Source organism: Pyrenophora tritici-repentis, chromosome 2 (assembly GCF_003171515.1).
Source record: "Pyrenophora tritici-repentis strain M4 chromosome 2, whole genome shotgun sequence".
In the NCBI taxonomy this organism is placed as follows: domain Eukaryota; kingdom Fungi; phylum Ascomycota; class Dothideomycetes; order Pleosporales; family Pleosporaceae; genus Pyrenophora; species Pyrenophora tritici-repentis.
This window is the reverse complement of record NC_089391.1, coordinates 482,124-505,093: the sequence shown is the minus strand read 5'-3', so window position 1 is coordinate 505,093 and position 22,970 is coordinate 482,124. Positions and strand designations below refer to the sequence as shown.

The 22,970-nt window shown below is 48.3% G+C and overlaps 7 protein-coding genes across 7 annotated transcripts; 2 read left to right on the top strand and 5 right to left on the bottom strand.

Annotated features, from left to right (window-relative positions):
• Window positions 1-1,424: 1,424 nt before the first annotated feature.
• Window positions 1,425-7,495, bottom strand: PtrM4_056720 (MdlB, ABC-type multidrug transport system, ATPase and permease component; the record flags this gene model as incomplete). The annotated part of the gene is made up of 8 exons (XM_066105270.1): window positions 1,425-2,229; window positions 3,580-3,690; window positions 3,738-3,853; window positions 3,903-4,468; window positions 5,288-5,852; window positions 5,898-7,030; window positions 7,084-7,195; window positions 7,247-7,495. The coding sequence occupies 8 exons, from the start codon at window positions 7,493-7,495 to the stop codon at window positions 1,425-1,427; spliced, it is 3,657 nt and encodes a 1,218-aa protein (XP_065963897.1).
• Window positions 7,496-8,975: 1,480 nt separating this feature from the next.
• PtrM4_056710 (uncharacterized protein) lies at window positions 8,976-9,416 on the bottom strand (the record flags this gene model as incomplete). The annotated part of the gene is made up of 1 exon (XM_066105269.1): window positions 8,976-9,416. One exon carries the CDS (start codon window positions 9,414-9,416, stop codon window positions 8,976-8,978), a length of 441 nt encoding a protein of 146 aa, XP_065963896.1.
• A 1,813-nt stretch (window positions 9,417-11,229) lies between these two features.
• On the bottom strand, window positions 11,230-11,938 carry PtrM4_056700 (uncharacterized protein; the record flags this gene model as incomplete). Its single annotated transcript, XM_066105268.1, has 3 exons — window positions 11,230-11,419; window positions 11,468-11,818; window positions 11,889-11,938. The coding sequence occupies 3 exons, from the start codon at window positions 11,936-11,938 to the stop codon at window positions 11,230-11,232; spliced, it is 591 nt and encodes a 196-aa protein (XP_065963895.1).
• A 1,474-nt stretch (window positions 11,939-13,412) lies between these two features.
• PtrM4_056690 (uncharacterized protein) lies at window positions 13,413-13,790 on the top strand (the record flags this gene model as incomplete). Its single annotated transcript, XM_001942393.1, has 2 exons — window positions 13,413-13,500; window positions 13,555-13,790. The coding sequence occupies 2 exons, from the start codon at window positions 13,413-13,415 to the stop codon at window positions 13,788-13,790; spliced, it is 324 nt and encodes a 107-aa protein (XP_001942428.1).
• A 162-nt stretch (window positions 13,791-13,952) lies between these two features.
• Window positions 13,953-15,092, bottom strand: PtrM4_056680 (oxidoreductase family; the record flags this gene model as incomplete). The annotated part of the gene is made up of 2 exons (XM_001942392.1): window positions 13,953-14,751; window positions 14,842-15,092. The coding sequence occupies 2 exons, from the start codon at window positions 15,090-15,092 to the stop codon at window positions 13,953-13,955; spliced, it is 1,050 nt and encodes a 349-aa protein (XP_001942427.1).
• Window positions 15,093-15,619: 527 nt separating this feature from the next.
• On the bottom strand, window positions 15,620-20,050 carry PtrM4_056670 (uncharacterized protein; the record flags this gene model as incomplete). The annotated part of the gene is made up of 1 exon (XM_066105267.1): window positions 15,620-20,050. The coding sequence occupies one exon, from the start codon at window positions 20,048-20,050 to the stop codon at window positions 15,620-15,622; it is 4,431 nt and encodes a 1,476-aa protein (XP_065963894.1).
• Window positions 20,051-21,337: 1,287 nt separating this feature from the next.
• On the top strand, window positions 21,338-22,906 carry PtrM4_056660 (uncharacterized protein; the record flags this gene model as incomplete). Its single annotated transcript, XM_066105266.1, has 3 exons — window positions 21,338-21,375; window positions 21,559-22,259; window positions 22,344-22,906. The coding sequence occupies 3 exons, from the start codon at window positions 21,338-21,340 to the stop codon at window positions 22,904-22,906; spliced, it is 1,302 nt and encodes a 433-aa protein (XP_065963893.1).
• Between the last annotated feature and the right edge of the window lie 64 nt (window positions 22,907-22,970).

Below are 22,970 nucleotides of genomic sequence, written 5' to 3'. Positions count from 1 at the left end.
TATTGTTAAGTCAATCCCAGAGAGAGACAACAACAGCGTAGAAAAGATAATCCCATATAGGTTCAGACCGTGGGAAAGTCTTAACTACAAGGTTACTGTATCAAAAAAGAGCAAAGAGGAAGAAGCAAACGCACACGCAGACTATATCCTATCAAGGAGCGGAGATAACTTCACCGCAATCTACTCAGATGCCTCACAACACGACAAGGGAATAGGGATCGGCGTAGGTGTAGTAGCGTACAGCTCCACCCACGAAGAAACCTTTTCTCAAAAGACAAACATTGGATGCTCCCAACTAGTCTACAACGGTGAACTAGAGGGGATAGCACAGGCATTTGAACACGCGGCTATAGTGGCACAAGAAGGCCAAGAGATCTACGTATACGCAGACAACCAAGCAGCAATCCATAGGCTTAACAACCTATCGGACAACCCGGGACAACAGTGGCTACTAAGATGCATCAGAGCTGCAAAGAGAATAACGACAAAGAAAGCATCGATCCACCTGCAGTGGGCCCCAGGACATAACGACGTCAAGGGCAACGAAAAAGCCGACACGCTAGCAAAGGAAGCAGCTAAAGAGAGACCAACAACATCGACCATAGCGAGCCTAGCCTACTTAGGCACAGAAATTAACAAAATACAAAAAACAGAACAACTGATAGAGTACAAGAGGTATACCGACAGGCCCACCAAAAACAGAAGCTCCTACTCAAGGATCTTCAAGCTCAACACACATACAACAATCAAAGTCCCGAAGGGAACACCAAGAGAAATCTCGAGCGCGTTCTACTCACTCAAGCTAGGACATGGATACTTCAACTCCTACCTTAAGAGATTCAACCAGACTCCGCAACAATCAATCGGATCGGCATGATTGATTCCTATCTAGGTTAAAGGCTGCCTAATGAAGTAATTCTTTAACCTATATAGGAATCAATCATGTCAATCGATTGATTGTTGCGGAGTCTGGATTCAACAAGAGAGACTGCAATCTATGTATATGCTACAAACCACAAACACCACAGCATCTACTTCTAGAGTGCAAACAGTACAAAACACATCGAAATACACTCAAAGAAGCAATACCACACAGACCCATCACCCTCCCACTTCTCCTCCAAACAAAGACAGGCATTAAAGCTACTCTAGCCTTTATTGCAAGTACTAGGATTGGCACGAGAAAATGGCACCTTGGGCAAACCACCGAACAGACAGACACTGTATAAAACTACAAAAACAATATTCCCTTATCCAAAAGAGCCCGCTGCTACATCTCTTTCTACTCACCAAACTGCTCTTTAGCACCCGCGCCAATGGAAGACTAGCTCTGAAATTGGAGTACGCAAAACACCACCCAAATTGTACAAGACCCATAGAAACTCCACAACGACCATCATACATAGAACGGCTTAGCCAAAGTCCTACATAGTCACCGACTGATACAGGACTCTAATGGAAATATAATAATATAATAATTTAATTGTTGTATGTGTGTTGAGCTTGAAGATCCTTGAGTAGGAGCTTCTGTTTTTGGTGGGCCTGTCGGTATACCTCTTGTACTCTATCAGTTGTTCTGTTTTTTGTATTTTGTTAATTTCTGTGCCTAAGTAGGCTAGGCTCGCTATGGTCGATGTTGTTGGTCTCTCTTTAGCTGCTTCCTTTGCTAGCGTGTCGGCTTTTTCGTTGCCCTTGACGTCGTTATGTCCTGGGGCCCACTGCAGGTGGATCGATGCTTTCTTTGTCGTTATTCTCTTTGCAGCTCTGATGCATCTTAGTAGCCACTGTTGTCCCGGGTTGTCCGATAGGTTGTTAAGCCTATGGATTGCTGCTTGGTTGTCTGCGTATACGTAGATCTCTTGGCCTTCTTGTGCCACTATAGCCGCGTGTTCAAATGCCTGTGCTATCCCCTCTAGTTCACCGTTGTAGACTAGTTGGGAGCATCCAATGTTTGTCTTTTGAGAAAAGGTTTCTTCGTGGGTGGAGCTGTACGCTACTACACCTACGCCGATCCCTATTCCCTTGTCGTGTTGTGAGGCATCTGAGTAGATTGCGGTGAAGTTATCTCCGCTCCTTGATAGGATATAGTCTGCGTGTGCGTTTGCTTCTTCTTCTTTGGTCTTTTTCGATACAGTAACTTTGTAGTTAAGATTCTCCCATGGTCTGAACTTGTATTCCAGCTCCAAGTAGACGCAGAGGAAAGGCCATCTAAAGATCGTTTTATCAAAGCTGTGGCGCTGTCAACGGCGCTAGAAGAATGGTATAGGTTAGCTGCGATTAGCCAGATGGTGCTCTCTCTAAATCATAGCGATACTATGCGCGTCAAACCCCAGTTATCTTACCACTACTATGTGGCTCAGTTTCAGTTACTAAGTATAAGCCTACTAGATCTAGATTCTTCTTCCGCAGGGTCTCAGGAGTGTAGGAGATTACTTAACTAGTCAGTTAGGGAGATGGTCACGTCATCAGGCACGATATCTTCCGAATACCTACTCCAAGACTGGTACGTATTACATAGAATAGTATTTCTCGCACTACGATTGTACTAAACATTTGTACTACAGTAATTATTTGTTTATTAACACGCTTACGCTTTGTCTACTTACAGTGAAAATTCTACTAGATTTGGACCGGCACTGTGAGAAGGAGAACCGAGCTTTATTTAGTATTGCTGCTGGTTTTTTTGCTAGGGTAGGTATTGATTTGGCGCAAAGCTCTATCTTTGGGGAAGTATCTAGTTTAGTAGAGATTCTCATGTACCGTTGAATTTAAGGCCGAGTAGTAGCGAACAATATCAGCTTATTCAAATTAACATAAATGGCAAGCGAGCGCGCTGCCCTAGCAAGTCTTCTAGTCCTTAGACTTTAAACCTTAATGTCTGAATTACCTAGGCTAGTAAATAGGTACTACTTCTACCTATAGGTTGTGTTGTGGTTTGGTTGGTTCGCACGGGCCCTTGTTACGAACCTTAGAAACGCTCACTAGTAAGCAGCTTAGAGGCTTCCCGCATTAGACACTACGCCGCAATCCTTCCACCGTGCCGCAAGAGTCACGTGATTCGATCCGTGATCCATAAGTCTTGGCACTATAGAGCAACAGAGCACTCTGCATATGATCTGTGATCTATGCTGCTTGGCGCTATAGAGCAACAGAGTAACTTGTATGAAGACTTAGTATATACATATTATAGGCACAAAAAGCTAGTAGGGTGGGCCGCTCGCTTATAAAACATGTGACGGTGTGAGGAGAGGAGGAGGACTGCGTTGCATTGTGTAGCTATGGAGGAACTGCAGCTATATAGGTGTGTGTGATGAGAAAGTGTGGTAGCGATAGCCGTACCCAACTCTCACCTAAGTTGGTCTTAGCAAGGCCCAAACCGTTACAAAACACGTTACTACAGTAGCCGAGCTTACCGCGAAAGCCTGCCTAGGTATTCATTATGTTGCCATTTCTTTTCCCTGCAAATTGGCCAACTCCCAGTAAATCCCTCGTCTTTTAATCAGTTCGTCATGCTTCCCTTGCTCTACAATAGTACCTTCACTAAATACATAAATTGCATCTGCGTGTTGGATGGTTGACAGCCGATGCGCAATGGCAATAGTAGTGCGACCATGAGAGGCGGCATCGAGGGCATTCTGAACCAAGCGCTCAGAAGTAGAGTCTAGTGCGGAGGTCGCTTCGTCGAGGAGGCTGTCCTTGTAAGTTTTAATAGGAGAAAACATGAAACGAAAACATACAGAATCTTAGGGTTACGAAGCAAGGCACGGGCTATTGCAATGCGCTGACGTTGACCTCCTGACAGTAAGATGCCCTTTGTGCCAACAACCGTGTTGAAGCCGTTAGGTAACGATATCTAGTATTCTTAGACCAGTCATTCCTTCTCATGTTGCACGTTTACTTACAATAAACTCGTAAATATTAGCATCTTTGCAAGCTTTTGCAATCAAATCTTCGTCTATGTCGTCCATATCTGCTAAGATATTTTCTCTAATTGTTCCAGTATAAAGAGTCGTCTCTTGGCTGACAATCGCAAGCTGTGCCCTATAATCTTGAATATTATAATCTCTCAAGTCCATATCATCAACTAAAACAAGTCCATCCGTAGGATCATAGAATCGTTCCAAAAGTGCCATGACTGTGGACTTTCCACTACCACTAGAACCTACGAATGCAACGAATTGTCCTGGTTTGACAGTGAAAGTGGTGCCGCACAGCACACGACGTCTAGTATGTCCGGGATAGCTGAAATGCACAGAGCGAAACTCAACCTTTCCAGAGAGACAAACAATTTTTTTGCCGTTGTGGGACGAGGTATCAATGGTGGGTATGGAACTGAGGCTAGTCTTTAGCAACAGTGCAGCAGCGGCTGCCCCGCTTATCTCAGGTGCGAATGAAAAGGCTGAGCTAGCATCCTCCGTTCCGTCGAGAATTGCCCCTATGATGACGTAGAACTGTAACAAAGTGTACTCTAGGTTTAGTATGAGACTTCCACCGTACCACCAGACAAATCCTAAAATGAACATATAAAACGCTTTACTTGCAGCGTAGAGGGCGGCAGATATGTTCAGATAGTGCAAGCTACGATGAGCTTGTTTAATAAGCTTGCAGTGGTACTGTTTTAAAAAATGGGATTCCAAGGATAATGATGCGACGGTGGTTATTGATGACGTAACTTCGCAAGCGAATGAGGCGGCATCAGTAGAATCGGTGTGCTTTTCTATTTCCCCAAGGGCATAGAATCGGAAAAACCCACATCCAAACACAAGTGGAGTAATAGAAGCTGAAACCAAAGTGAGTTTCCAGCCGTAAAATAATCCTACAATAATAGCCGTCGCAAGAGTCGTACATGCAATTAGGATGGTTCCAAGCGTCGAGCCACTGATACTAGCAAGTCGGTTAGCTTCCAAAGATAGAAAGCTAACCAACGAACCAGACGTTATTGCATCGCCATCGAAAAATGCGATATCATGACGAAGTATGGCGTTGAATGCTTTCTCTCGGACTCTAGATATTAATAGAGCAGAGGACTTGGACAAAGTGAACCCCAGAAGGAAGTAGGCCAGCCATACCACGGTACCGAGGATAAGATAAGAAAAACACCAAAAACCGACGCTACGGCCGCCTGTGGAAGTCTCGGGTGAAAAAAGCGAGGTGATGGAGTTGCCGTAGGAAATAGATTGAAGAGATCGTGATGCACCCGCGAGCATGCACAACACGAATCCTATCCGCATAAGATCATGTTCTTTCTTGTTCATACTCCAGCCGAACCTAATTAATGCATGCATACTGAGTGGCTTTTCTATGTGTCTCTCCATAGGCAACGTCGAGCTTGAAGCAGAAGTATTAGTGGCGACTCGTTTTGGTTTACTAGAGACTTCACAGCCTGCCAACATTTCAGAAGGCCCATTGGTAGACTCGATATGCGTTCTCAACTCCTGGGCTCTAATCAAGCTCTCGTAAACACCGCGATGTTTGATCAACTCATTATGATTGCCTTGCTCGACGATTTGACCATCTGACATGACAACAATCATATCGGCATTTGTAATAGTCGAAAGGCGATGTGCAATAACTATCGTGGTCCTATCCATAGAGGCCTTATTTAGAGCTTCCTGGACAATCTTCTCGGACTTTGCGTCCAAGGCCGCGGTTGCTTCGTCAAGCAGGAGAATTTTTGGATTTGATACGATGGCTCGGGCGATGGCTATGCGTTGTTTCTGTCCACCTGATAAAGAACTTCCGCATTCGCCAACCCTAGTATGATAGCCTTCCGGAAGTTCCATGATGAAATTGTGTGCATTAGCTAACCTGGCAGCATTCTCAACAAGCTCCTTCTTGACTGTTTCGCTTGCCTGAATTTTGTCAGATTTGAGCTTAGATCTGTCTGAGGGCCTTACATGTTCATATCTGGTTTTAATAAGACCATGTTCGATACTCTCATAGATGCTCACGTTGAACAGTACAGGCTCTTGAGTGACGATAGCAATCTGACCACGCAGCCACCTGAGATTCAACGTGCTGATGTCAGTCCCATCAAGGAGTATCTGTCCAGCTACTGGTAGATAGAAGCGTTCGAGGAGGCCCAAGACTGTGCTCTTTCCAGATCCAGATGCGCCAACAAGAGCAACAATCATGCCAGATTTGATACTCAAATTAAACTCCTTAAGCACGATAACATCCGGTCGGGAAGGATAGACGTGCTTGATTTTTACGAAATCAATGTTGCCAAAAATGTCTCCTGGAATCTTGCCATCGTACCTTTCTGGATCAATGGGTGATTTCCGTTGAATGACGTTAAAGACTTTAGATGCAGCTGTAAAGGCCTGAACAAAGGCTTGGAAGTGTGGGAGACTGTTGACAAATGATACTCCCGCTATTTTAACACATGCAGTTATGGTTGCTACTTTAGACACGCTTAGTTGCCCTGAATGAATGAATTGGTCTCCTTTCCAAAACGCCAACGCGTATTGCAAGTGGAGCAATCCCATCATACCAGCAATCATAGAGGCGAGCCATAGTTTAGAGCGGTAGTCCCACCGTGAAGCTTTATCCAGGTAAACCTTGTACTTGGACTGAAGGCGTTTCTGCATGCCATAGGCGGTAAAATTCCTTGCAGACGAAAAGACTTCCTCTGCAAACGTACTCGCACTTGCGTATTCTTCCATAGCACGAGTCTGGTTCTTGCTCATACGCTTACTGCAGAACACTACCATGCTGACCATAGCTAGTGTTGGCTCGAGCAAAATAAGGGTGAGCTTCCAACCCTGGGACAGACCTATGACCAATGCTGCGATCGACCTAGAAACGGCAGAGGCAAACAGGAATACTTTCTGACCCAGCCCATTCTGAATGAGTACCATGTCAGAACTGATACGGGCTGTGATTTCTCCAGAGCCAAGGAAATCAAAGAAACCAATGTTCTGTCGGAATAAAGCCCTCATATAGCGCTGACGCAGTCGTTCGGTGATCTTCTCTGCAGTATACAACAAGCTAAATGTACCGATATAGTTGCATATGAATATTCCGATTCCTTGAGAATAAAGTTACAACAAAGTTCATGTTAATTAGTAGCCATGTACATACCAAGGTAGATATAGTACAGGGTAATCTTGTTCATGTGCTTTTCGAACTGCTCTGATGACATTTTATTGGTCGAGAAGCTGGCATAACTTCCCGTATAGCTACCATAAGCAATCTGTTTCATTCTATAAGCTGTATTACTTCTACAATTGATATAAATACATACCGTCATGAGAGGTAGACTGGCACCCTCAATAATAGACATTGCGAACGAAACACTCATGATGAATATCTCTGTTCGAGTTGCCTGACGAAGCAAGGTTGAATAATCAATATTTCCATTCCGGACGTCCAGTTGTCTTTTAATGACCAACTCTTCCTCTTCAGTCAATCCATCTTCTCCTGCATTCTCGAACTCAGAGAACCTGTCAAGCTCGATGTTCTCCTCAGTAGGGATTGGCCTGTAACCCAGCATCTTTCTCTTCGCGAATTCTTTTCGGATATACTGATAGAGATCACCCTGAATACTAGAATGATTAGTAGAGTGATACAGTGCCAGTGCGAGGACCGATTGGTGTAGATATCGTAAAAGTTCGTAATTGCCTATATCGAAACCGATATTGCCTCTCCCATATTGTTCAGAACCATCGGAAAAGATTATTCTAAAGTGCATTATTCACGTACATGCTTGTAGGTATTTTAAGATCATTGAGAGCAATTCCGAACTTATTTCCGCCACATCCGTCGGTGGTCGGAAATGCGGACCGAACAACACACACACACACACACACACACACACACACACAATTTATTTACGCCCGGCGGCCGAGCCGAAAGGGCTACTAAAGCTAGTCTAACATTACACTTCTTATGCTACGTCTTGGTCTCCTTAGCCCATCTATCTTCTTTGGCTCGTTTCTTCATGTAGCTTGTTATCCAGTTTAGAGCTCTTACATAATATCAAGGCACGCTTCCTTTCTATCTACTATCATTCCTCATCAGGTGCTCGTGGGTTAGTATTGCTGGTAGCAGACTGGCTCAGAGTCGGCTTCTCCAAGAGATTCTCCAAGAGTTCAACGTCCTATCTTCGGCGGCTGAAGCGTTGTCTGCTGGTTGCACAAGGCTGTAAATGAGTTTATGTTAGTAGCTAAGGTTTACCTAGTAGTTAGCTATCAGTTTGCATTAAATCTTCGTGTTGCTATTGCGAATCGTATTGTCGCTCGCACTGCGCCCATGTCTGGCGCCCATTTCGCGTCATCTGTTGCTGCTTTGCCGCCTAGGTAGAATGACATATTTCCTCTGCTTATCTGCGTGCACTGCAGCATTTCGGTTCGCTGACTAGTCCACTTTCGGCAGCGGAACAGAAAGTGCTCCACCGTCTCTGCTGCCTGTCCGCATTCGCATTGGTCTGTTGTTGATGCTTTAATTCGGTGTCGATAAGTGTTCAGCTGTGCCATGCCTATTCTGAGCTGGGCAAGTACGCTACTTTCTTTCCGCGAAAGCCCGTCGTAGAGTTGCCGCGCGTGCTTTCCTGGCAGTGCTGTATCGATTCGTTTAGAGTATGCTCCCACATCTACTGGCACCTTCTTAGCTATGTCTTGCTTACGTGCTATATTGTGCGTAGTTGATCATATTCGAGGAAGCTGCGTCTGTGGCCTAGCCGTTAATCTGGTTGCTATCTTCGCCTCTTGCTTGGCGAGGCTTGCGAGCTCGCACTCTTCGCTTGCAGACTTGTCAACAATCCGGCCGATCGGCGGCTTGATTGGCGAACGTGCCAGATATAGGGGCTTGCACGCCTTCACGGAGCACGAGGTATCACGTGCACGCTCGAACAGGAATCAGGCCGCTGATCGGCCGGATTGTTGACAAATCTGTTCGCTTGCAGGTAGCCATAGCACTATTACCTTATTACCATCTCTTCTTAGTGTTCGTACAGTCTTGTAGAACTGGTTGATCTAGCTTTGCCCAGACTGCTGGCGGGGTGTTCTAAGTGTGAGCACAGCGGCTTTGTTCCTTGTGATTAGTGCGATGTTGCGGAACCTTAGCTTCGGCAGCCTGCTCAGCGCCTCGGCCATTGCTGCCAGCTCTGCCGAGTACGGGTTCTGTTCCTCTCTCTTGCCTAATGTGACGGAGAAAGATTGTCTTTCGTTCTTCTGTATGCTGATCGCACCTCCCATTCCGGCCACGCCATTCCGCGCCGAGCTGCTTACCGCGATGCGTACCGCCCAGTTCGCCTCGAGGCCCTGTGCCGCGTCCTCCACTACGGTCTGCACTCTCTTCTCCCATGGTGCTAATACACCAGGCCGGATCGTCTCCATCTGCTCCATCTCTATGTCCTTGAGCGCTTCTGCTACCTGGAACAGCGGCGAACGGTACTGCCTTCTGAACTTTCGCATCCGCGATGTGTTTCTTCGCAGTGGGTTCGTCTCAGGCAGTGCGTGGATATCGGTCCACAGCTTGACTGCCCGCTTCCAGAAGCGCTCTTGTGCCCTTGGGATGTGCGCCTCTGCCTCTGCCACCCACGTCGCCACCGTGATGAACGTCCCTACGATCGCTTGTGCACCTATTCTTTGCACCCTATTAATAGGTCTCACTCATCGAACACCAACTTTTCGAGATGACAAAAAGGTCCTGGATTACCCTTTTTTCATCTCAAATCTATTGAAATGCCTTCCTAGAATCAGTTTCCAACGCCTGTTTCTGCGTGCAGGCGTTGTGGCGGGCGCGCTGGCCGCTGCAACTTTGACAGAGTTGTGATCTGGCCTTAGTTGAGAGAAATCTCTGCAAGTGGTCCGTGCGCCAACTGATTTTAGATGTTCGATCGAAGGCACCCTATACGAAATCGACAGAGCAACGGCTCTTCCTTAGGTATATAGTCTTATTGCTGTAAAGCAATAGGTCTATATATCTAGACGTCATCTATAACCGAACTCCCCAAACCGACACGATATACCGACCCCCTATACCGAACCGCTCTAGCACCTGCTGTAGTTCACCAGCACACTCACGAGCAAACTATCGACAAGGCAGTAGATGTATAGATCTACTATGATTGTAAATAGATCCCTGTATACAATTGCCTACACCACCGAACGCCCTACCCACCGAACGCTCCTAACCATTCGATATACCGACCCCTATACCGAACCACAAACCATACAAACCACTTACAAGCACTAGCTTATAAGTATACAAACAAAAAACTAATGAACAGAGAGCTACTATATAACATTAGTACTCTCCGTGCCTAAAGAACACATATTTTACTTTCCTTTGTCATAAGAGCCCGCTGCTACATCTCTTTCTATTCACCAAACTGCTCTTTAGCACCAGGCACTAGCTAGATACTCGGTATCTAGCTAGAAGCAAGCCTAAACTGCCATAGCCAAACAAACACCCAAACTGTACGATAAACAAAACCAGATAGAACGGCCTTCGGCCCAGTCCTACATAGTCTCTGACTGAAAAAGGACTCAAATGGAATAATAATAATAATAATAATACCTATCAACAACGAGCCCTGGCAGTCGCAAACCCCAAGCAATACCCTTGAATTAGGGTCACAATCGACGCTTGTAAAGGCGAGGATTCAGAGGCATATAGATAGCTCACCAACGTCTATGGTAGAGGCCTTTGAGAAGGTCTCAAAGGGGGCAGCGATTATCGCGCACAAGCTAGTGTTGGCGCAAAAGGAGATCGCAGAGCTTCGAGCGGCAAATGAGGCTGCCACGCGACGTAGATTGTATAAAAGGAAGCGGATTCAGGCAGGTGGGACCTTAGCAGTTGAGGATGGGGCTCGTCTAACTGCTTTAAAGGAGTTTGGGGCGCGTAGTAATAGGAAGAAGCTAAAGACGCGGGTGCGCGCTGAAGGAGGTGAGCCCACTCAAAGACGGTGTGGACGGTGCAATCAGACCGGACATAACGCGCGTACGTGTAAGCAAGCAGTAGAAGTAGACTCTGAATGATATCTTGTGTTGTATTATACTATATAGGGCCAAAGTGGGCTGTTATGCGCCAGAATAGGGTGGAGTTTGGTGGGGGCTTGGCAAAAAGTGGCGGCTCGCCCGTAGTGGCGGCTCGCCCGTGAGGTATGTTAACGATCTTTGCATTTTAATGTCTTCTACCCCTAACTCCACTGAATTACAATCTCTGTACAACTTACTCTGTTTCAATGAACTCTTTGCATTATCCCATCTCTGTACACTTGGACTACGCGAACGTCTGATCCTCATGGAACACAAGTGCTCGAATTTCAATGCTCTCTCGGCTTTCTTTATCCTCAGTTCCAGGAACTGCAAACGCTGTGTGCGGTACGCGTCTCGCTCTTCCATCAAGTTTGGAGTCGAAGCACTTGAAAAGCAATACTTCGTCGGGCGACAGCTCCGACTTGTAGAACCACCTTTATTCAATCAGCGCCCCTATTCCGTGTCTGAAACATCGTACTCACTTGTGCTTCGGATCATATTTCACAGCATACGTCTCGCCATTTCGGTCTGGATAAATGATTTCGGCAACGACAAGACTGTCGTCGTTCACGCTGTTCGCTTCCGCCACCGCCAACGGGTCTCTCCTAACAGTCTTAATGGGTCGCCACACATTGATGATCTGGACACGACTCTTCAATAACTTGTCGGCATCTTCGGGTAGATGGAAAGGAACGCGAGACAAGGCAGCTTCGTACGACTGATCAATATGGATACGATTGACTGGTCCGCTAAGAGTCCGAGCATCAGGGTCATCGCTTAGACGCTGGCGACGAATAGCATGGTTGAAGACATGGACGCGAGAAGCACCAGTGCTACATACACACTCACTATTAGCTTGACGTCCTAGAAAAAACATATGCTATAATGTAGATATAAACTTACACGTCTTTTAATAACTGCTCTGTCTCGGGATAATATCTACTTTTGATCATTTCCTCGTCGACAAAGTCTTTTTCTTGACTGGTGTGTTTGTGGAATTGGAATCCGTTCACATCGAGGGTGAATTGGTCTTCTTGGCCCCTCACGTCATGCACAGTGATTGTGTGCGGCTCAGTGGGGCGGTAATACGTTTCGGGTCGGTCGTCATATGTCGGTGCTGGCGGAGAGCCATCTTCATTGGGTTTGTGGTATCGAAGGACTGCTTCGACGTCCTGAGGCTTAAGGGTTGAGGAGGTGGGGGTGGTAGAGTTGAGCACTTGGTTGCTGAACGAGTGAGTTGATCGAGGCTGTTGGACTGCTGCAGGTGCCATATTCATGACTGGTGTTCAATCGCCAAAATTATAGAGGTGCTACTGAATGTACTATGAAGATTTAAATTTGTATGGATGATGATAAACCTTCTATGTTGCTAAATTCTTGCTCTTTATAACTTTAAAGTATTCTGATGAGTATGATGTTGTAATCTTGAAGTTTTCCTCGGCATTTTGAGTAGTCTCCCGGATTTCCGGGTGACCCGGATCTCGGTTAGCTAGCTTATGGAGAGTGCGTTAAAACAGATACCGAGGATCGATTAATACCTATAGGCAGATACGAAGGGTATCAAAACATTATAGAACTGTCTAAACACCCAGAGTCTTCCGCTGGTCGGAGACCAAAGTTTCATCCTACGATGTTCCCCTATAGTGTCGGAAGTGATGCGGAAGTGATGCGGAAGTGATGCGGAAGTGATGCGGAAGTGATGCGGAAGTGATGCGGAAGTGATGCGGAAGTGATGCGGAAATGACAGTGAGGGGTGCCCGTGGTATATACGGCCCTTGGTCGATCAGTTGGATGATCACGTGTACGAGGATTTGGTACGTGTAGGCGACGGAATGCATGGAACGATGTGGCAATCGTTACAAATAGTAACGTCCGTCCCTGTACAACGAGAAACCCCGTGTGCCGAAAATGACCAATCGGATCGCAAGGATCACACACTTCTCTGCGACCCTTGTGATCCGATTGGTCATTTTCAGCACACGAGGTTTTTCGTCATACAGGGACAGTCTTTACGGAGGTGCGTCCCAAAAGTTTTGTCCTGACAAAGGGCTCAACGCCACCATCTCTATTAGGTAGTCTATCCGATTTCTATGAAGCTATCGAGCTCTGCCCTCCTTATATTCGTTGCCGCCATCTAGATCAATAGTCTTGTAAGCAGTTGTGCATGTAAGAAGTATTGTGTATCATGATATGAGCAAGTTTAAATACAGAGGTATTAGTCAGTGGGTAACCACGTGACTATACATGGTACTTCTAGGCTTACAGAGAGAGGACTAAGGCACGTGTAGAGAGCTCGTGAGTAGGCATAATAGAGAAAGAGAGGGGAATAAAGGTTGTATAGAGGAGAGAAGTCTCTAACCATAGCAAAGACCACGTCAGCTCGGTGAAATGTCCCGATTTGGTATGTGGCGTACCTATCACGACAAAATGGTGGACCAGTATAACAAGCGGAAAGTAGAGAAGATGACGGGCAAGAAATGTGACGTATGCGACACTCCACTGTACAGCGACCCCAGTGTGCACGATCTCGGCAGATTTCTGCATGCGAGGAGATACCACTGCGGATAAGGTAACTGGGACTACGAGACAAGCCTTCCCGAGTGGGCTCTGCCACCGCCGGGCTACGACGGAGCTACGGAGCCGACAAAAGAGTCGGATCCGCTGGCCATTGACCTTCAGAAGCTGAAACTAGAGGACGCGAGAAATGTGTGCCAGACACAGTTTGAGGCTACTTCGAACAATGTAGCTGGAACTGGAATTAGTGATGCAGTAGACCAACCTGTAGCTGCAAGTGCAGCTGCTTGAATAAGGTACATGGCTAGCAGCCAACGCTGTATCATCACAGTCTTTTTCGGGAGGAATGCTTGTTCTCAATGCAAGCCTTGATGTAGGGATGCACGTCCATTTGTAGCCGTTTTCTGAGACATGCAGACTATATTACGTGTCTGGCCCGTCCCGATCGCCAACTCACAGCTTGAGCTCTACAGGCGCACCTCCCTTCTCTCCGCTCGTCAACATGGCCTCCAAGACCTCGAGATCCCTCAGTCCCTCCTCAGCGCTCTGCCTAGGGTCCATCTTTCCCTCCTGCAACCCCTTACCCCACGCCGCAACCTCAGGCTTCACCCCACTCCCCTCATCCTTGAACTCCTTAACCTCCCCATGTTCTCCGTCTCTCTTAACGGCAACCTTTGCCCTTGTAACAACTACCGTCCCCTTCTCACAAGCAAAGGCATACTCTGATCCACTGAACTGCGTTCCAAAGCTGATCGACGCTGTTCCACTCGCCCCATTACTTAACTGCATTGTTGCATCCACCGTATCCACCGGCGACAAATGCTCCTGCAACCGCGTCGTAAACGCACTCGTCTTCACTATCTTTACCCCCGACCCCCCCAATATCAACCGGATCCCTGCAACAAAGTGCACCCCGCCATCTAACAACAATCCGCCCTGGTACTCTGGCTTTTTGCGCCATGCAGTCTCAAAATACTTGGAGCTTGGTTTGACAAGACTGTGCACACGCATACGGAAACCGAGAAGGCGGCCCAAGGATTTGATCTCGGCCGCGGCATAGAGAAAGTAATCTAGAAAGCGGAAGTTTTCGGCAATGGAGAGAGTGGGTCCGCCAGAGGGAACGTTGGTGGATATCCAGTCGAGCAGAGCGCGCGCTGTGGCCACGTCTTTTGCAATGGGCTTTTCAGCGAGAACGTACTTGCCGGCTGCGAGAGCTTTCGTAATGTATTCTGGCTGAACAAGGATGGGAAGTCTAGTATACCAATATTAGCATATACGCAATGTACCCAATTCAATCCTCCTCTTATCTTTCCAAAAACACGAGAAAGTAAACTACACTCACGCGATAACAACACCCCCAATATCTTCCCTCTTCAACAACTCATCATACCCCTTTCCCTCAGTATCATCACTATACAACTCCAACTCCTTCCCCACGCCCTCGCTCAGACCGGAAGCTAACCCCTCGACCGAAGCCCTCGACCGTGAATAGATAGCTTTGAGTGACAATGAATCCGCAGCCAAGATGGCAGGGAGATGCTCTTCTTTCGCGAAAATGCCGCTGCCGATTAGTGCAATACCTGTCGATGCCATTGCGCGTACAAGTGCGTAGTAAGAGTGGGGATGTAAGATGTAGTAGTAATAAAGGCGGGGTTAAAATTAAAGTATTGTAACGAAGTGATGACGTCGCAAGCATATCCAGTGGGGGTGATTGTGCTCCGTGGGGATAAATGATGATGATGTTTATAACTATGCACCGGGTAATATTCAATAACGTAATCCATCACCTAGCCGGCCATAGGTGGTGTCTCGGTTCAGCTGATGCGCGTTTCCGGCCGATGCGCGCAAAATTATTAACAAAGTTGTTGGTTGGCTTTGCACTAAGTGCGTAAAGGGAAATAACGATAACTAGGAATGCATTCTGTTCGGTGGTTCTAATTGATATCTACGAACATAGGTGCTACGAAGGTATACCTAAGCTCTTGCGCAAGGTGGGCCGAAGTCGGGCCGAAGTGTCCAGCAGCCGACGTCTCTACCGATACTCACGATCCGACACTGGAAGTCTTTTCTTTCTGGATAGCTAGTAACTCTGCTTGTATCGGTAGTGACAGTGTATAGCATTAAACATCAAAGCTTGTTGGCCTCTGCACCCATCCATCTACTCGGACTGTCAGCTTATTGCCGTCAATAAAGCGTTCAAGAGCGCGGTTTGGCGATGCCTTCGTGAAGGCGTCTGCAGGATTGTCTTCGCCATTGATCCAGCGGATCTCCGTGATCTCGCGACGCTCATATGATTGGCGCAGCGCCATAATATCGATCATGAGGCGCTTCTCCTTCGTTGTCCCAAGCTTTACTAGGCACTCGTACAAGGAGTACGAGTCTGTACAGATAACCAAGGGAATTGCAGGTAGTCCAAGTCGTTCTGTAACTATCCTTAGCGTGGTTGCAACCGCGATGCCTATGTCAAAGCCGTTGACCATGCCGTAGATCTCTGAGGCCAGTACGCTCCGTGTGATGCGCTTGCACTTTGTAGAGCTGTAGTGGATCACGTTGCCTTGTATTGTGAAGGTGTTGGCGCCAATGGACTCGTTGACGAGCATGAGGACAAAGCCTAGCTGTGAGCTGAGGTCCTTGTTGTTGGCAAAGGAGCCGTCTACAAAGACTATCAACTTAGCCTCCGTAAGGTTGACAGTGACGTAGCGTAGGCCACGAGTGAGATTCTCCATCTGCCATTTCAGGCGCTTGTTGAGTGCCTTAATGTCCTCGTCTGATGGTTGCTGCGCTTGAGCAGCTACGGACAGATCAAATGATGCCTCTGGTTGGCATGTTGATGCGATGTACGCTCCGCGGGCGCGTTGCTCGGTGTACTGTTGCGCGCGGTCGGGTGCCCTAATATCAACAAGCCTAATCCTTCCTCCTTGTCCTTTCTGCCTGAGGATTAAGACTCTGCTGGCGTCCATCGTAAGTGTACATCCATTAAAGTCTAACTGCACCTCTGGTGTCAGCATAGCCTTTGGTTTTGATCTAAACTGCGCCTTCTGGATCTTTTTCTCTTCGCGTGATAAGAACGCGGTCGTTCCGAGCATGAGGGTGTCGTCTGTCTGCATACCGACGATGCCGAAGACGTCTGCGTCGTCGCTGTTCGTGATCAACAGGCATGGGTCGTACGTAGATGTTGACATATCTAGTTCCTTGCAGTGGTGTCCGTGATATGTTGTCCACCAGTGGACTCCTGCCTCCGCGATCCCATATAGTGGCTTGATCACGTGGAGTATCGTGCCTTCTGGATATCGATGTACCAGCTCGGTAGGGAGGTGTGCGAGTATCGTCCTCTTCAGTGTTGTCTGAGCCTGTGGGTATGCCTGCGTAATATCACGTAGCTCAACGCTCATGCCGCTTTGTACTAGCCCAGGCGCCAGCGACATAATCAGGCGCTGGCTACATCGCTGGATGGTTGGCGACTGCGTTAAGATAGCCTCCTTGCCATAGTCTTGGTAGCCTTGGATAACCAGACGGGATTTCTCATAAGGCTTAGTTGTCTTTCCCTTGACCTCACGTACTAGGCGTGACTTAAAGATCCGGATCTTGCTGTGTAGCCTCTCGTCGTATTGCTCAAACTTGAAGACTCCACGACCTACGAGGTCGCTGATCTCTTGGTCATCAGACGCTTCAAAGGGGGCGCCTGAGGTTGTGATCACGCCATCGTTCCGTAGCTTGATAGCTAGCTCAAGATCGTCCTGCTCCTTCTTGGTGATGTACGCGTGCGCCTTCCGCTTGTTCTTTGACCCTGGAGGGCGGCCTCTTCTACGTGGTTGCGCTGCCGGAGGTACTGCTATCGGCTCGTGCGGCTCATTCGGCTCATTCGGCGCGTGTGGCGCATCAGGGTCGCTCCACAGGTGGTCTGGTCTGTAGTATGGCTTAACGACAGTTGATCTGAATGTCGCTGGACCATTAACCATGTCGACAGTGATGTTGTGGCCATCTGTACTGGCGATCTTGTACGGGCCATTCCAGCCATCACTCTCTCTCCATACTAAGACTTCGCTCTGGAGTGGGAGCGCGAGCATGTCTGCAGTGGCTGGTCCATTGCGGGTGTTCAAGGCGTCTGCAACTTGGCGCTCTGCAGTGAGCTTGCGCAGGGCTTTCGTCGCCTTTTGAATAGCCTCGCTGCGTTTGACCATTGATGGTGATGGCGGTGACTCTGCAGTCATTCGTGGGTACGCTCCAAAGACTAGTAACGTCGGGACTAGTCCATCAGGGCCAGCAGTATCGTTAACAGCCTTCACAGCCATCTGGAGAATCGCGTCGTCGGACATAGTGTCAGTGAGTTCTGCATGGAGTATGTCCCATGCCCGGCGTAGAGGGGCATGGTACCTCTCAGTTTTGCCGATAGACCAGTGCGCCTCCGTAGGTACTTGCTTGCATGTGACTCCCATGATCTTTGCTTCTGCGCGGAACTCTGCGCTCGCGAAGTTAGTACCTGCATCATGCGTGATGATGTCGGGTGGTCCCTGGTAGGTGTCGATCCATAGTATCCGCAGTGCTTGCCATGTTTCTTTAGCTGAGATAGCGCTGAGGAACCTCGCGCCTTGAAACGCTGTTGAGGAATCGACCACATGCAGTACAGGTTTGTTGCTTAGGTACATTACGTCCACCAGGATCTCATAGTTGAAGTGGTGATCATCCTTAAGAGTGAATTTGAATCGGCGCGGCGCGGAGCTGTGGAGCTGGCAGTGGTGGCAGAACTTAGTGACTTCTTCTAGGGTTCTTTCTTCGAAGTCGTTATGGCCAGCATCCTTTAAGAGTTTGACTAGTCGCGTAACAGCTGGGTGTCCAAACCGTCGATGGAGCCGTCGCAATTCTGTCTCCGTTAGGAACATAGTTGCTCTCTCTCTCTTGTTTAGATGGAACCAAGGATGTCCCCATTTGCGAATCACCGGGATGTGTACGTCATCCTGAACCAGCTCGTCTGTCGTATTGTTGAAGTATACCTTTAAGCGGTCCATGTCTGCAAGGCATAGCAAGAACGGCGTAGGCGCCTCGAGCACTTCGAAGTTGATTTTTCCGATCTCCGTAGAGACCTGCACGGTGCCAATCGACGCTGTAGCCTCGCCTTTTCCGAATTTAATAGACGCTTTCCCTGCTGTAGATGTGTCTAACTTAACCGTCGGATCTTCTCTCGTAAGTGCGAGGTATTGCTCCTTGCCGACCGTGGATACGTTTGCAGCGCCTGTATCTGGTAGGATTCCTTGGTACACAGATCGTGTGTAGCGGTCCTCAAGCAGGAACTGCGATGCTGGTGCTGACGGCGCGTCTCGGCTGTATATGTCGTCGCCCGAGATATGATGCAAGAACGCCTGGTCTGCAAGGCATTGCTCCTTGAAGAACTGGTGTTCAGAATGTGCTTCCGCGACGTCGTCATCCTCGTCATCCTCGCAGTCTTCCTCCTCTCTCCAGCCTCTCTGACTGTACTGGCTGGTGTGCTCGATCCCTTCGTATTCTGCAAGATGTACGGAGAAGTCCTCAGGGGGCTGTGCACCTGTAAAGTATAGCGTAGAGAAGAACTGCGCACGGGCATCTTTGCGCTCTTTATCTGTGTGGTTGGTAGACCAGCATCCTTCCTTCCGGCAAACAAAGCATTTCTTCCTCCAACGTGGCTTGAATCCTCGTCCGTTGTCGTCGCGCTGCTCGCCTTCTCGGTATGCTCCTCTGGATCCGCCTCTGAATCCTCCTCCACCTCGAGATCCACCTCGGATCCTTCCATTGCCGTTGTATCGGCGGTCTAGGTAGTATTGATCTTCTGTGACCAACTGGGCGGTGTGTTGCCGTGCTAGGTGTGTTTCCACTGCGGATCGTAGATCTGAGAAGAGTCCTTCACAGATTGTGGCTGGCTTGAACAGTGCCATCTCAAGTTCTGGTACTCCTCGGCAGGCATTGATGACCGTAGTGCGGAGGGCATCCTCACCCTCAAAGTTCTTGCCAAGGGCACGCTGGCATAGCTGCAGCTTGTCAAGCAGGATCTGCAGAACCTCGTGTAGTCCCTTATCAGGGTTCTCTGCGCGGGTGCGAGCGAAGGTTGTAGTCGTCCAGTCTGTGTAGTAGTGCTGGTGATGGACGTCATGGTCGAAGTGGTTTTTGATTGCCATGTACGCATCAGCAAAGCTATCATCGCTCTCTACAACCTGTATGTAGAACGTCTCTGCACGCCCGGTAAGGATACGGGGAAACACTGCGTGAAACTGCTCCTCCTGGATATCTACCTGCCAGCAGATGCTGAAGAAGATCTTAATCTTATCGTCTAGGAGATCGTACGCATTCCCTGTATACTTGTTGCTATTGTCCCATAGCTTAGAGAACTGCGTGATCGTATTGGCTTCGAGCCGATCGTTGCGAGACCATCGCGGCGGTAGCGTCTTGTACGGGTCATGTGGTAGGCCAAGGGGTCTGTCAGGTACTCGGTTTGTAGGTTGCTGAGGGAAAGGTGTCACCTCGCGGTATGCGGTCGCTGGGGGTCGTGTCTGTGTCTGCGGGTACCATTGTTGTGGTTGCATAGCCTGCTCCGTTTGTCGAGGCTGTGGTCCTGCATAGGCATTGATCGCGTAGGGCGGTTGTTGTAGCTCTTGATATTGCGGGTGGCTTCGAACGCCTTGTCTCGCTCTATACTGCTCGCCTTGTCGACTATCTTGTTGGTCGCCTTGTCGATCGTCTTGTTGCTCGCTTTGTCGATTGCCTCTTCGGTCGCCTTGTTGCTCGCCCGGTAACGGTCGCTGTAGCTGCGGCAGTAGCTGCGACTGTAGCTGTAACTGCGATTGCGGCGGCGCTTGCGGTTGCTGCTCTCTTGGCTGCACCTGTTGTCTGTCTGCAGGAGCTGCCTGCCGTGAGTTCTGCTGACGCTGGTATGCCTCAGAACGCTCGTCAAACTTCGTAACTTTGAACTCCACAGGATCCCATTCAGGAGGGTTCTCTCCACCTAGTAAGTCAAAGAGAGAATCAACTACTCTAGCGCGAAGGTTGCCTGTGTAGACTCCTCTATAGCGTAACACCGTCTTAAGAGACCTTAGCGTATTACGCTCAACCTTCTGGAACAACTCTCTTGTCCATCCTTCAAAGTCCCATTGGTAGTCGAAGTATAGAGTCTCATCCCAGGCCATTCCTACATGGTAGTCATGGACAGTCTTAGCAACCCAGGTTGTTGCGTGTGTTTCGTCTGCATCCTCTGGTGCAGGTATACCCCAGAGAGATGTGTTGATACAGTCAAACGCAACTGTGTATGGACAGTGTCGCATGAGGTGCTCAGCAGTGAACTTAGCCCATAGTGAAGCAGCTTCTAATCGTTTGCTTATGTTGCGCTCGGATGGGGCGTTAAGCAGTTGCTCTTGAACAGCAACGTCGATGTTGCTAGAGTTGCTCTCGCTGTCTGCCATCGTGCTGGCGTGTGTTTATTGACGCGTTGTCTATGTTTGTCTAGCTGGTTGGTCGTTTCCAGCGCTTGTGGTGTGTGTACGTGATCGGATCGTCCAAGGGCGCTCGTACGGAATCGCTATGCGTTGCTGACGCGTTGCCTCGCTGGCTAGTCGTTTCCAGCGCTTGTCGTGTTGTACGTGATAGGATCGTCCGAGGACGCTCGTACGGAATCGCTACGCGTTGCTGACGCACTGTAGTCGTCCCGAGACTTCTCGCGTCGGGATATCGACAGTCTGTCGCTCTGCGCTGCTGACGCGCTGTAGTCGTCCCGAGACTTCTCGCGTCGGGATTTCAACAGTGTCTTTGTGCGTTGCTGACGCGCTGTAATCGAGCTTCGGCCTGGATTAGCAGCTTAGAGGGAGGTTTTGATCGCTATGCGTTATCTCTGCCTCGCTCTGTTCTTAGCACATAGGTATCATCCCGAGACTTCTCGCGTCGGGATTTCAACTGTCTGTCTCTTCTTCCTTGCTGTCTGTGATCGCCTAAGCAATCACTGATCAGTGTTGGTTGGCTTTGCACTAAGTGCGTAAAGGGAAATAACGATAACTAGGAATGCATTCTGTTCGGTGGTTCTAATTGATATCTACGAACATAGGTGCTACGAAGGTATACCTAAGCTCTTGCGCTTTACCCCAGACCTAGCTGACAAAGCTATTGACTGGCAAGTCACTACAGAGACTGGATCTGACCACTACGGCCTACTCTTCTCAATTCGATCAGACACCGACCAAGTAGACAATCCAATAAACCAACGCAAGTTTAACACAAAAAAGGCGGATTGGCCACTTTTTCAAAAAACCCTAAACGAGGCTATTCAAAACAACATCACGCTACAGCACATAAGCGAGATAAACGACCCTAGGAAACAAGATTGCAAGAATCTAATTCTAGAAGAGGACCAGGAGCTTCAAAGCAAACTAGAGGAGATAGGGGAAGCAATTACGCAAGTCATCCAACTAGCAGCTGACAAAGCAATCCCAAAAGTCAAACTAGGTCCTAAACCAAAACCCTGGTGGAACCAGGAGCTTACTAAGCTAAGAAGAGAGCTTACTCACTGCCAAAGAGTCTACACACAACAATTGCAACAGTTGCCCATCCAAGAGGCATATCTATTCAAGAAAGACTTCTTAATAGCGCGGAACACCTACGCAAGAGCAATCAAGGATGCCAAGAAGAGACATTGGAATAGCTTTCTAGAACAAGAAACCCCACAGTCTATCTACAAAGCTATGGCATACACAAAGGATCAAAAGGTCGAAAAGATTCCACCTAACATGTTTTATAAGCGAGCCGCCAGTACAAGCGAGCCGCCACCTAACCAACTTTCTACACCTCTCCTATCTTAACATACAATGGCTCTACGCAGCGCGCCTCAATTAGCTTCAAATGAAGCAGATATACAGCTTGCTATCTCTTCTATTAATGCGCATCAAATTAATAGTGCTTCTACTGCTGCAGCTATATATAATGTCCCACGTACGACACTACGTAACCGACGCGCTGGTATACCTGCACGACGCGATTGCCAGCCCAACTCAAGGAAGCTTACCCAGAGAGAAGAGGAGGTGATTATTAGCTATATCCTTCACCTAGGTCTACGTGGATTTGAGCCTACCTACGTTGATGTACGAGATATGGCTGATAAGCTGATGGCTGCGCGCGGCGCTAGCCTGGTTGGCATCCACTGGCCGCGCAACTTTGTCAAGCGTACAGATAGCCTTCGGACGTGTTTTAACCGAGCGTACGATAGGCAGAGAGCTCTCTGTGAGAATCTAGCCCTTATCCAACGCTGGTTTAAGCTAGTAGAAGAGACAAAGACTAAGCTTGGTATCTGCGATGAGGACACATACAACTTTGATAAAGCTGGCTTTATAATAGGCAAGATTACAACGCAGCTAGTTATAACAGGATCAGAGAGAAGAGGCAGGCCAAAGAGTATTTAGCTAGGCAATCGCGAGTGGGTAACGCTGATCGCTGCCATCAGCGCTGCTGGCTGGTCAGTGCTAC